This window comes from Marmota monax, unplaced genomic scaffold, assembly GCF_021218885.2.
Source record: "Marmota monax isolate L192 unplaced genomic scaffold, Marmota_monax_Labrador192_F-V1.1 WCK01_AAM20220418_F8-fsc00332, whole genome shotgun sequence".
Classification (NCBI taxonomy): Eukaryota; Metazoa; Chordata; class Mammalia; order Rodentia; family Sciuridae; genus Marmota; species Marmota monax.
Window position 1 is genome coordinate 574,448 of NW_026693576.1, and position 13,910 is coordinate 588,357.

General features: G+C 34.9%; 1 protein-coding gene across 6 annotated transcripts in view; it reads left to right on the forward strand.

Moving 5' to 3' along the window:
• Dlc1 (DLC1 Rho GTPase activating protein) overlaps positions 1 to 13,910 on the forward strand; it is a 470,384-nt gene that overhangs the window by 174,988 nt on the left and 281,486 nt on the right. For all 6 annotated transcript variants that reach the window (XM_058583954.1, XM_058583953.1, XM_058583952.1 and 3 more), the window contains exons 3-4: positions 94 to 243; positions 7,603 to 7,743. In XM_058583954.1, coding sequence (XP_058439937.1) covers positions 94 to 243; positions 7,603 to 7,743 — 291 coding nt within the window. The remainder of the gene's footprint in view (positions 1 to 93; positions 244 to 7,602; positions 7,744 to 13,910) is intronic.

Here is a 13,910-nt window from a genome sequence, read left to right on the forward strand (position 1 = left end):
GTGTCCTTTTTGTCACATTGAAGAACAGGGAACTTTTTATTCTTTCCAAGAAATGGCCTTTCAAGTTCAGTAACAACATGTTCTGTTCCTCAGGAAATGAGAGAAGATCGAGATAAGGCGCGACTGGACTCCATGGTGCTGCTAATTATGAAACTGGACCAACTTGACCAGGACATCGAGAATGCTCTCAGCACCAGCTCCTCTCCATCCAGCACACCAACAAACCTGCGGCGGCATGTTCCTGTAAGCTTCCCCCTTCCCACTTCTCTTCTGCAAATGGTGTGTCTCTTTACTACACACAGTTCCTGTTACCAGTGAAACATCTTTGTTAATAGCATCTTCTCGTGTATATAGAATAGAGTCCCATAAAAACAACTCAAGTATTTCCATGCTTAATGCAGAGAATTCATAGAGAAATGAATGATACAAAAGAAAATATTTAACATTGAACAGGAAGAAAGGTCACTGGGATATTATGTTTCCTAATGATTAAATCCTCTTTGCTATAGCTGTTACCTTAACTGACAAGTCATCTCTGATGTGATATAAACTCCATTATCAAATACTGTTTGGTAAATTATTTCCAGTGACCTGCAAATGTAAATTGGATGAATAAAATATTTAATAACTATTTTGCTGCATGGATGGGTAGATGGTGGTTGAATTAACCCAGTATACTGTAAGAAAGAATTTAAATGAGATTAACTTGAGAGCACTCTAAAATTCATTCAGTGAAATATAACAAAGAGAACAGAGGTTAGAATTATATTGTACTGTGCATTAATATTATATGACAAATGCTCCTCCGAGATTCTGACATTCTGAACAAATTTTGAAAGAGATAGATTTCAGGATTAACTATACATTTTACATACTTAATGTTAGCTTTATATTAAATGACTTTGCGTATTAAATGCAAAACTACTAAATATGATGGTGGAATTTATAATTAAGCCATGAATCCATTTTCAATTTCTAACTTGTATTATGCAAAAATAAGCACATCAAGTCGAGAATGAACTGAGATCAAAGCGGCGGAAAATCACGTAGAAAATTTGAGCACCTATTTCTAAAATACAAATATTCTGTCCTCAATTCCTTTGTATAGTTCTACCATTGCTTTGTATAGTTCTATCATTGATTTTGAAGTAAAAAAAAAACAGATTAAAATAAAAGCTAACTCTAATATATCAGTGCATATTACTCTAAGGTTAACACATTCATTCTTTGTAAAATTTTCAGATGAGTAAAAGGCATAGAGAATGGAGTAACTGCATGTTCCAGAGCTGGCGTACAGATGCTGCCAGTCTCTATCCAGAGCTGTGTTAATGAACCACTACACCATGCTGCTTTCTCTAACTGATCATGAAAATCTGATATCTTAATCCAAAATGATAAAAGTAGTAGTAATAACAATAAAATTTAATTAAAATTCAGTAAATACGAAACTAAATACTTATAAAATCCAGTAGAAACGAAATACCTTCCTAGTCAGAATCAATTACTTTCTCCCCTGTGCCACCCTAGTGTGGTGCACATAATATAGTTTTACCAAGTAGAATTGGCTCCAAATGGAATAAATACAAAGTTTTTCTTGAATGTCAACAAGGAGGGACTATTTAATTTTATTTGCATATGAAGAATGTATAGAAACTTCATGCTCATTTGCATCAACAACTTCAAAGACAAGAATAATCTAATGTCTTTAATAGGAGGTAATACTTAATAACTTTTTACCATTAATTTAGCTGTGAGCTATGTTTTCTCCAAAAATGTTCTAGTGTGACTTGTTAATCTCACCTATATTTCAAATCTCTCTTTCCCTTTATATTCAACTTTCCTCAATCTCCATGTACTTAGGAGAAAGATTCAGCCCCAGATTTCTGCTGAATACAACTCCATACTGTTGTTACTATCTCAAAAAGCAACCGAACCTTTATTAGCTACATAAGGACAAACAAAAATAGGAGTTAATATGTTATGATCTTAGAATTGGTCTACACCTATATTTTCTGCTTCCATTCAAATTTGTAAATTGGGTTTTATATTACACAATTTAGCTTGTGGAAAATTACCACAACAATTGCTTCTGCAACTAGAGATTCATTTCTTAGCTCTCTTTTTATCGTCAGAATCTACCATAGTAGAAACATTGTGAACTTTTGTGGCTACAGATCTGGTTCAAATTCCAGTTTTATAACTGACTATTTGGGAACATAAAAGAATTATTTAATTTCTCAAATTATTTAATTTCATATAAAAATGAAAGTTGTTGTTTCTTAATGGATGTCTCATTGGGAGAAGCAAATGAAAGAATGTATGTGATATGTTTTGCATAGTTATGGCACAGAATACATATTTGGTAATGGTGAATTCTTGTCCCTTTGCCCTGTACCCACATCAGGCAGTGGGCTAAAGATGAACAAGACAAGTTCCTCATGCCTCAAAACTCTTTTTTGGTCTTTATGATTTTCTAGGTCACCCCAGGGTCTATATTTATGTTCCTTGGTATTTAAAGTTAATTTTAACATTCTCTCATCATCAAATTTTTTCCACAAGCACTTTCCATTCCTTTTGATAATTGTGCCATGGAATAAGAGGATTATAATGGCATGATTATGACCTTAATCATTAACCAAGGAACACTGTCCCAGATTCAGAGGAGACACTGCCTCTACCCCACCCACCCACTCCACCATGAATCTATAGTTTAGCAAGAAGAATAAGACATACAGTGAAACCATGATTGTTCCCTAGCCCCAGTTTGAGAATATTTATGAAAAAAATGCCAAAGTTAATTCTACATATAATAAAGAATATGAAGAATAATATAGGCTAGAATCAAATGATTTTAACATGAAACAAATGTTAAAAATGAAACAAATATTAAAATAAAGATTGAGATAAAGATTTAAAGAGTCTGCCTAACTAGATCCACACAATTTGGTGATACCTTGATAGATACTCTTTTGCAGTCCCAAGCCCAACTTAATCCAAGCATTTACTAATGTCAGTATCTCAAGATGGCTAAAGATAGCTAATCTCATGGGATAAGTGACAGATAGTAGTGTCTAGTAAGCATTAATCTTTGTATATGTTAATTCATTGATCCTCTTGACAATCCTAAAATGCAAAACCTGAGTTTCAGAAAGGATAAGTAACTTACCCAAGGCCACACAGTTGGGAAGTGGTAATTAATTTACCTGGAGTCACCCAACTGGTGAGATTACTTGCACATCAGAAAAGCCATGTTCATCCTGCTATATTATAAACCTTTCCAAGATGCAAATTTTTCATTGACAATGGGATAAACATCATTTCCTGAACCATAATCCTCTTGTCTGATAGGGTCCTTTTTTCTTAATAATAAAATATTCTGAGTTTTGAGTTACTAATAGGGGGACAATGTGTAATCAAAGGGATATACAATCTCTTGAGATATTTCATCCATACCATGGGGGTAGTTTAGGAAATATGTAAGCTGTAGCCATTTCTCCACCTTTAAAGTACCTCTGACATTGCTCTGCAGTATTTTTCGGTATCCCCGGATCATCCAAGGTAGCTATTCAAACATTTAACAATCCCCAAACCCCTACCCAATCCTTGCATTTATTTATCTTGTCACATAAATGGAAGCCAATGACAGAATTTCCAGCATCATAACTGCTTATGGCTGTAGGTGATTCTACTTTCTTTCTTCCTTTGTCAATCAAAGATATGTTGTTCCCATCATATAATTCTGATCTTACAGTTGGGTCCTTACTTCCATTCCTTACTGTCTTCTAGCTTAGCTCCACCAATTCTTTGTTATAGGTTCAAATGCCAGTGCCCTCTTCCTATCAGTTCTTATCCTTTTCTTAAGCATATAGACATGCTGTATTTTCTCTGTCATGTATGTACTAATTAAATAAATCCTTTCTTTGTTTAAGACTGCCATGTTATAATAAGTGTTGGCAAGGATGTGGGGGAAAAGGTACACTCATACACTGCTGGTGGCACTGCAAATTAGTACAACCACTCTGAAAAGCAGTATGAAGATTCCTTGCAAAACTTGGAATGGAACACTATTTGACCCAGCTATCCCATTCCTCCATCTTTACCCAAAGGTCTTAAAATCAGCATACTATATAGTGACACAGCCACATCAGTGTCTATAGCAGCTCAATTCACAATAGCTAAACTATGGAAGCAACCTAGATGCCCTTCAATAGATGAATGGATAAAGAAACTGTGGTACATATACACAATGGAATATTACTTAGCATCAAAAGGGAATAAAATTACGGCATTTGCAGGTAAATAAATGGAATTGGAAAATATGATGCTAAGCAAAATAAGCCAATCCCAAAATACCAAAGGTAGCATGAGGGCAGGAAAGATGGTGGAATGAAATGGACATCATTACCCTAAGTACATGTATGACTGCGCATATGGTGTGATGCTATATCATGTACAACTAGAGAAATGAAAAGTTGTGTTCCATCTGTGTATAATGAATCAAAATGCATTCTGCTGTCATGTACACCTGATTAGAACAAATAAAAAACAAAAAGACTTCCCTGTTAGTACACCAGGAAAATAGACATGGGTGGTAAGTGAGATCATTGCTGTTTTTCAATGTAGAAATTTAAAAACAAAAGCAAAAAGTCTTCCCTTGATCTTTACTCAAGCATTGCCCTATCTCACTCTTTTTGGGTGTGAGCCAAGCTTTCATCTGAGTATCTCCTCCTTGATTTAATTCCTGGCTATGGCTCCATCACTTCTCCACCCTTCATCTCCTAACTGACAAATTCAGTAGGAACAGCACAGTCTTTAGCTATTACAGTGACACTATCCAGCACTCTCTTCCCTTTAATTATCACTACTCCTTTGGCTTCTGGCTCCTCCCTGTTTTTGCTTCTCTACCTCTGTGACACTTACTTTCTATATATGCCATTGGCTCCTCTTTCCCCATTTGTCCCTTAAATCTTATATCCAGGTTCTAGACTCAATTCTCCTGACTGTGTGACTTTGAATGTTCTCCCTGGGAATTAGCATGGCTTATGTCACCTTCTTCATGATGAGGGTCACCAATGAGACAGCTTTTTATGATCTCCATATCTATATATCCAGTGGACCACTAGATTCTCAGTCTTTTGCACCAAAATTGAACTGCGTAAGCATCTCTAGCACATATCACACTGGATTACCTAGCACAACAAGAACTCCTGAGATTTTTATACTTCTATAGCCAGGTATAGTTGAAGGAATAGAGTAAGAGTCATTACTAGAGCCTTGTAGGAGGATGGTATAAAAGAGGAATTACACAAAGCAAAGGTGAATTGCAGGTAAATTATTAGGTGATAGTATAATGATAATTTGGATCTTATTCACCACTGGGTTTGGGTACAGAAGCAGACAAAGGAGAGAAGGAATGTGAGAGATCAGGAGAGAACTTGTATGATATTTTTCATAGTGAACAGAGGAAAGAAGAGAAAATGATAAAGATTTCTGCCAAACTGCACATTATTACATCAGTTACTTAGTTGTTTAGGACCTCAATAGAACAGATGGAGTTAGTTTACCAGGTTGAACCCTGAGGTCAGAAAGGCCTGAGTTTCAATGCCAGCTCTGTGAGAAAGCGTGACTTGAGTGGAGTGACTCACCCCAGGTCATGGCTTCATCATCTCTCAAGTGATGATAATAGAACCTCCCACACAGGGGTGATGACCACAGAGGAAGATATGGGCGGTGAGGTAAGGTCTGTAAAAGGCAAAAACACAAAAAGAGGGTAGTCTTTGATTTAAATATATTATTTCACCTCAGAACCCTTGCATGGTTAGAAAGTTGCAGGATTACCCAGTTAATTACCTATCAAATCATCAACAGGAGGGCAAAATTAATTGCAACCAATTTTTGATCTACAAAAGGTCAAACATAAATGGATTATAAATTACCTGCTACTTATGAGTATGCATTAGATAATATTCAAAAATTACCTGCTATTACCGACTACTTATTTGATGCTTGAAATTTAAATGAATCATATTTTATCTAGAATAAAATGTTTCTTGCTTTCTCTATGCAGAAAAATAAATATGCAAATAAAATAGATGGCCTGATCTGAAGTCACTCCAAACATCAGAAATTTGGTTACAGACTTGTACTTTATACACAAACACATTATTAAAGAATGCAGTATACTCTTCATCATTTATTACTCTTCGTCTTTATTAGTATATATCTTTTATACCATTACAACTGAAGAAAACTGAGTTTCAATTCTATTTATGATTTATAATTTTATAGCAAAAAAAATACTTACATTGTGAAGACGAAGAAAGGAAAGGTTTGTATTATCTATGCAGTTGTTCTTTTACAAAACAATATTACATGACCATGTTCTATGTGTCAGGCACTGTTCTAAGACCTGAAGATATATCAGTGTGCACGTCAGGCAAAGCTCCTGATTTTGTGATGCATGCCTTCTAATTGTCAAAGATTAAAAGATGGAGGAATGGATCTGTAGATAGGTAGGTAGGTAGCACAAAAAACCAACAGATTTATTGATAGATGGTAAATATAAATAAGGTATGGTGAACAACAAGATGTTAACAAAAAGATATTGCAGATGTTAAAGGAAGGAAACTATTTTGGCTTTAAATAGTTAACAGCTGCTTCAAAGAAAGAGCATAGTCCCTGTCGTAGACACCAGCTTGATCTACTAGAAGAACTGAAAACAGGCAGTACTACCAGAGCATCCTAAGAAACCAAAGAATGGTAAAACATATAGTCAGAAAGTTGGGGTTCAGGGAAGATATTTGACCACTAGATCGTGGTGAGGCTGAGATGTAAAAAGAGTAGATGCAGAGATATTTAACTCATTTTTTCTCAGGTTGAAAGCATGGGGTGACGTGTGCCTTTGCCCTCCTCTCCACTTTCTTCTACTCTCACCTTTCCTCTTTGCAGTCAGTTCACCTGTAAGAGAACATTTGATAAATTAAATGCACAGCCTTTGCAGAGGTTACCAAATGATTGCATCATTCAACGGGTGTCTTAGAAGTAGTTATTAAGAAGATATAGGATATAAATAATGTTTCTAGTAATGGTTAACATTTAATGAAAATGACCACACACAGTTACATGCACTTTTTTATATATCTTGCTTAATCCTCATAAAATTCTCTGAGTGCATATCATTATCATACCCATTTTCAAACAGGATCATTGAATCACACATGACAAAACATAATTCATGCCCTCCTGTAGTGTGTGGAGTGTTAATTGAATTACTCAAGGTCACATAGTGAGAAAGGGTATCTATGGTCTTCTACCTCCTAACTCTTACTGCTATGCCCTAGCTAGCTCTCCCACCTACCCCTTCCAATTGGCATTATGTTGTTAAATTACTCAAGTTGCATGATACCTCTCTCTCAAGTAGTTTCAGACCCTCAGAAGAGTATGATTGTTATTATGAAATCATATGATTTTGAGTGACATGTCAGTGTTAGCAACCCTTAAATGTGTGTTGACAGAAGGAAGTGGAAAGGGGCTGGTGGCAGGGAAATGAGCACAGAGGGATTAGTCACACGTCATTCATATGAATGCATTTGTTTTTAATAGGATCTGGAATCGGGATCTGAAAGTGGAGCAGATACTACTTTAGTAAATCAGACACAAGTAAATTTGCCTTCTAACACTGAGTCCACTGATCTACCATCTTCCACCCCACTGACCATTTCTGGAACCAAACCCAAGGCAATGGTAAGTTGTAAATAAGAAGTCAGTCTCAACATGTAAGTGTTGTGACTATCAGATGAGAGTTGATATTGTATCCATTCAATATAGAAGAAACACTCTTGGAGTCTTTGCCATGTCGATTTGGAGTATTCACCACCCTGAACACACATGTTTGTTTAATCGATGACAATACAGTAAGTTTGCTAAAACAGGCCATGAATGCAGAATTATGCAAAATATGTAATTAAATTTTGTTACTAAACACTCATAACTTTAAAGAACCAAGAACACAAAACTGCAGAAGGCTTTTCTCCTGCATTAGTATCCTAAGAATGCCACTTGCTACTTAAAAACTTCCTTGACATATAGATGATAGATACTGATGGACAGAGGGATGAATAGATAAGTAGATAGATACAGGGAGATGACAGAGATGGAGATAGAGGTATCCAAAATCATTCACTTTATAGATTATCTGTGGGCATTGATGATAATACACATGTGAGGGGCTTAGCTAAGTGTTTGGTACAGAATAAGGGCTGAATAAAGGTAAGCTACTGTCATTATAATGATGCTTCATGGACTTCATAATGCCATCAAAACAAGTAAAAATATAGTTACTGCATGGAATAATACAGCATGGTGAATTGTGAATAAAAGAGATTTTCCTTTAAGCAAAAAGTGAACTGCACCAGGAAAATAGTATTTGACTCTAAAAGGTAACATTTATGGAGGAAGTAATTACTACTTCAAATATCTACAATCCAAGCAGTTCCAAAATAACCTTTCCTAGTTTGGTGAAAATCATAGTGTTGTATTATTTTTTTTAAAGCCCATGTTAGCTTAACACAGAGAAACAAGTTTGGATTGCTTCTTTGCCTGCCTTTAAAATAAAATAGTGCTGGGAAATAGGACTCAACAGAGAACACTCTGAATTTGAAACATGGAAAATGTACTGCTATTGCAATATGAATGAAAATACATCGTTGAAAATGCAGATGTGTCTGATTTTAATATTTACCTAGAAATTACATTTCCTGTTATTATATATATCCAGAGTACTTTGGTTGATAAACATCTATTGAACACCTCTTACATGCCATATACTATGTTAGATGAAAAAAAATGGAGAGGAATAAAACATATTCTCTGTCTTTAAATAATTTTCATTCTAGCACAAGAAGATATGAAATGCAAGTGCTATGTGCACCATGGTAGTGCTCTATGTATTGGGAATAGGAGGAATCAAAAAGTTACTGCACAATGCTATTTTGGGGTACACTGAAAATACGGGGTCAACCCTGTTGAAATGCAAAATTAGACTGTGGAATCCAAGTATTTCATTTAACCTCATTCTGATTAAGGAAGGATTTTTTTTAAATACATGTTCTCTCAATGTTTTTTTTTTAATATTTTTTAAGCTGTCGATGGATTTTATTTTACTTGTTTTTATGTGGTGCTGAGAATGGAACCCAATGCCTCACATGAGCTAGGCAAGTGTTCTACCACTGAGCTACAACCCCAGCCGTCTCAGCAGTTTAACTTGAAGATTTTGAGAATCATTGGCTTTTTAACATTGGGGATGTGGGTAAAGGCCCTTCTTAACGGTATTTTTTGCTTTAATTTGCTTTTGGAAGCACCTGCTAGTACCCTGCAGAACAGTTCTTTTCACCCTGATGTTTACTTTCACATTGGTCTTTCAATTTAGAATAATTGCCAGTGGTATCCACTTTTGTCCCCCTGGAAAGTGCAGTATCTGTGTAAGAGTGCCTCATAATCCCCTATCATGTATACAACTGTGTGTGCAGTTCCTTTATCTTTCTTCATTACCCTCATGTTTTCAAGTGTAGTAAAGAAAGTTACACAGAGGCGTATACAATGAGAAAAACAAACCATCAGCTGTCCCAGGACTAATCCTTTGGATACCTTGTGATGGGTTCTTTGTTCAAATTTTTCATCCTTTGCTTCATCAGTTGACCAAACTATTTATTCAACTGTCACAATTAAGATATACTTAAGTCACTGGGCTCAGTGGTACCTGTAATCCCAGCTGCTCAGGAGGCTGAGACAGAAGGATAACGAGTTCAAAGCCAGCCTCAGCAAAAGCAAGGTGTTAAGCAACTCAGCGAGACCCTGTCTCTAAATAAAATACAAAATAGGACTGGGGATGTGGCTCAGCAGTCGAGTGCCCCTGAGTTCAATCCCCAGTACCCCCTCAAAATTTTAAATATATATACTTAAATCAATTATTAAACAGAAAAAAATATTTTTGATATATCCCAAATTAAGCACTCACTTATAAATTTGTTAACTTTGAAGAAAACAGAATGTGACTAGAGCCCAGATGCCCAAGGTGCTTCATAATCAGGACACATGAATCATTCTGCAACTGACCCCGCCTCCAAAGACAATATTCCAATTTAAGAAAATTAAAAACTGACCAATCTACCAATACCTTGGTATTAGACAAATGGACATATATCTGTTTCCTTCTTCTGAACTATAATTTGGTAACATTCCCCAACAGGTCATGAAAAGTATCTAGAAAGAAACATTCCACTGTTGAAGACAACTGATTTTGAGGAAATTTCTTAAATAAAATGGACAATTAATAAGAATAGCTTTAAAAATAGGCTTTTGCTTTGTGTGGGGGCATATGATTTTTTTGTTGTTATTAACAATACTATTCTTTCGGGTATTCCCTTTTTACTACAGTTTGAAACTGATTCTTGGGCTGTGAATAAATTTTATGTTGGCATATTACAACGAAGAATTTTATTAGAAATTAAACAGATACCTTGACCCATAATTTGGAGCTTAGGTAATATATGTTATGTAAAAGTAGTCTGGATACTTGGTGAAAAGGAAAAACTCTTATTATCCTACAGATGTCTTCTTTTCACTATGGACTAAATTTTCAATTTTAATGTGAAGTAGAAACATGAATTCTAAGAACAACTTCTTAACACACCCACCTATATAATAACTAACCTTCTGTTCTATCATGTCACATTTTTGCAGAATGCTTTCATTCATTTCAGAAGTTTAGCATTACATTTGATTTGCCACTGCAAAACCTATTAATAATGGTGACTAACTTCCAAAAATATTTGGCTTTCCTTTTATGCCTAAGGTCCCTGGATTTCTAAGTACTATTTTTCAATAGGAATTATTTTATATTTATTATTCGAATCAGATCAATGAATAATCTTCAAATTTTTTGCTAATTCTATGTATATATCATGCTGAAAAGTAAGCATTAAAATAATTATGCAATATATTTCACACAAAAATGAAAGTGTTTAAAAGTAGATTATCCTTTGTCAAAAGAAAACCCACACCTAGAAAAAAGAGAACCCTTGCACTTCATGCTAAGATGTTGATCAATTTCTCTACTAAATCTGCTTTTGTGCCTTTGAAACAGACTCAAAATGTCTTCCATACTAGAATGTTCTACAAACAACTCCAGAACAGTTGTGCCTTTTATATAAAGTGTTTTGAAGCACTGTAGAGCAAGATACTGATGTCATTCTCCATCTTCAGTGTCTTCCATGGACAGAGTTGTTCCAGTGTTAGGTAATATAAGGCAACTACATTAATATAAGGCAGCTACATGAAAGATTTTAAGGCATGACACTATAAATTTAGAGATTATTTTGGTTTTTTTTTTTACCCTTGATGTTTTTTATTAAAGTATGCCATTTATATATCATATATATGCATATATATACATATATATATTCCTAATTTTAATTATTCAGCTTAATGGACTTGTGTGTCTAGATAAACCTAAAGTCTTGCACATCTATATACTCTTGAACTTCCCCCCAGGTCAAGATGGACTATGAGCAACAGAGTGAAGCCTGCTGGAATTATATATATCCCTATCTGTTTTTTAATTAGACCTAAAATCAATATGGTTAAAAGTAAATGATACTTACAGCCAATTCTAGTTTCAAATTTTACTCTTTTTTGATTGACATATTTGTATTTATGTATGGGGTACAGCATTATAATTTGGTACATAAATATAATATGTAATGATGAAATCAGAATAATTGACATTTCTGTCTCCTCATATATTATTATTTCTATGTTTTTGGAACCTTCAAGCTCTTCTCTAGTCACTTTGAAATGTATAATAATTTGTTATAGACTATGGCTACTCCATTGTGCTCTAGAACATCAGAGCTGATTCCACCTTCCAACTCTGTTTTCCAACTCTATTATCCAACCTCTCTCTGTCTCCAACCCCTTCCCTTCCTAATCTTTAGTGACCTCTATCGTACTCTACTTCTATGTGATGGACTTTTTTAGCTTTCACAAATGAGTGAAAAAACACGGTATTTATTTTTCAGTGCCTGGTTGTTCCACTTAACATAATGTCCTCCAGTTTCATCTATGTTGACACAAATGACAGATTCTCATCTTTTTGTGACTGAATAATACTTCATGATATATATATATATCACATGTTTATACATTCATCTATCACTGAACATCTCAGTTGATTCCATTTCTTGGCTCTTGTGAATAGTGTGCTACAATAAACAACTGTGTGCAGGTATCTTTTTGATATGATTTTATTTCATTTGGATATTATGTCCAGTAGAAGTGGGAATGCCAGATCACATGGTAGCTCTTTTTTTCAGTTTTTCAGGAATCTCCATACTGGAGTAAGATGACTTTTTAACAATATTAATTCTCTCTCTGATGTATACTCTTGTCCTTTTGTCAAAAATTGGTTGGCTGTAAATACGTAGATTCATTTGTAGATCTTCTATTTTGTTCCATTGGTTTGTGTCTGTTTTTATGTCAGTTCTATGCTGTTTCAATGACTATAGTTTATACTAGGTTTTGCAATTATGTGTTGTGATGCCTTTAACTTTGTTCCTTTTTTTAATGGTACAGTTTTATATCTATATATCTATATACAAATATATAGATATAGAGATATATTTATTTATTTGTTTGTTTGTTTATTTATTTATTTTATTATGTGGTGCTGAGGATCGAACCCAGAGCCTCACGTGTGCTAGGCGAGCGCTCTTCCCCTGAGCCACAACCCCACCCCTTAACTTTTGTTCTTTTGTTTCAGAATTGTTTGACTCTTTGGGGTCTTTTGAGGTGACATAAGAATTATGTGATTTTATTTTTCCATTTCTGTGTAGAAGGCCATTGGTTATTTGATGTGGATTGCATACAAAATCGCTGGGGGTAAGATGGACTTTTTAACAATATTAATTCTTCCAATTCATGAGCATAGGATGTCTTTCTGCTTTTGTGTTATGTCCTCTCTAATTTCTTTCATTGTTTTATAATTTTCATTGAAGGGATCTTTTACTTCCTTGGTTAAATTTTTCATACATATTTTACTTGTGTGTGTGTGTGTGTGTGTGTGTGTGTGGCTGTTGGGAAAGGGATCTCTTTTTTATTTTTATTTCTTTTTCATCCAGTTTGTTATTGACATATAAAAGTCAGTAGGACTTTTATATGTCAAACTGGTTTTGAATTCCACAACTTCACTGAATCATTTTTGGTGGGGGTTTGCAATGTTTTCTACGTAAAAGGTCATGTCATCTGCAAACAGGGGCAATTGCTCCTTTTTTCAATCTGAATGCCCTTTATTTTTTTCTCTTGCCTATTTGCTCTGGCTTAGACTTCTAGTACAATGTTGAACAAGAGTGCTGAAAGTGAACACCCTTGTTTTGTTCCTGATCTTAGAGGAAATGCTTTCATTTTTTCCCCTGTCTCAGAGGTTTTCTTGTGGTTGTTTTTCTTAAGGACAACTTTAAGAGCAGATGTTCATTAAATCACCATTAATTGTATATTTATGAAGAAAAGAGCTCAAGCCCCAGAGAATAAGGAAAAGAACATATTTTATTTGTAAACTAAGTAACTAGAGAAACAAGAAGAGTCCAGCATTCTGCTGAAAAGGACTGAGAACATCAACAAGCATGTAAAGGATGTGATTTTAATTGAGTCTAATCTCCAGCCCTGCCCCCCACCTAAGAAACTCCTTTAGTTACCAGGTGACACAGAGGATTCTAGTAACAGCAATGAGAACCAGAATCATTTGAGCAAGTTGGGACAGAGCAGCTTTGAGTGTATACTAAATAACCTAAAGGAACGTTGGAACACATTGGCATGCACATCAGAATGTGCTGCATACTGGAGTTACAAAACAACCC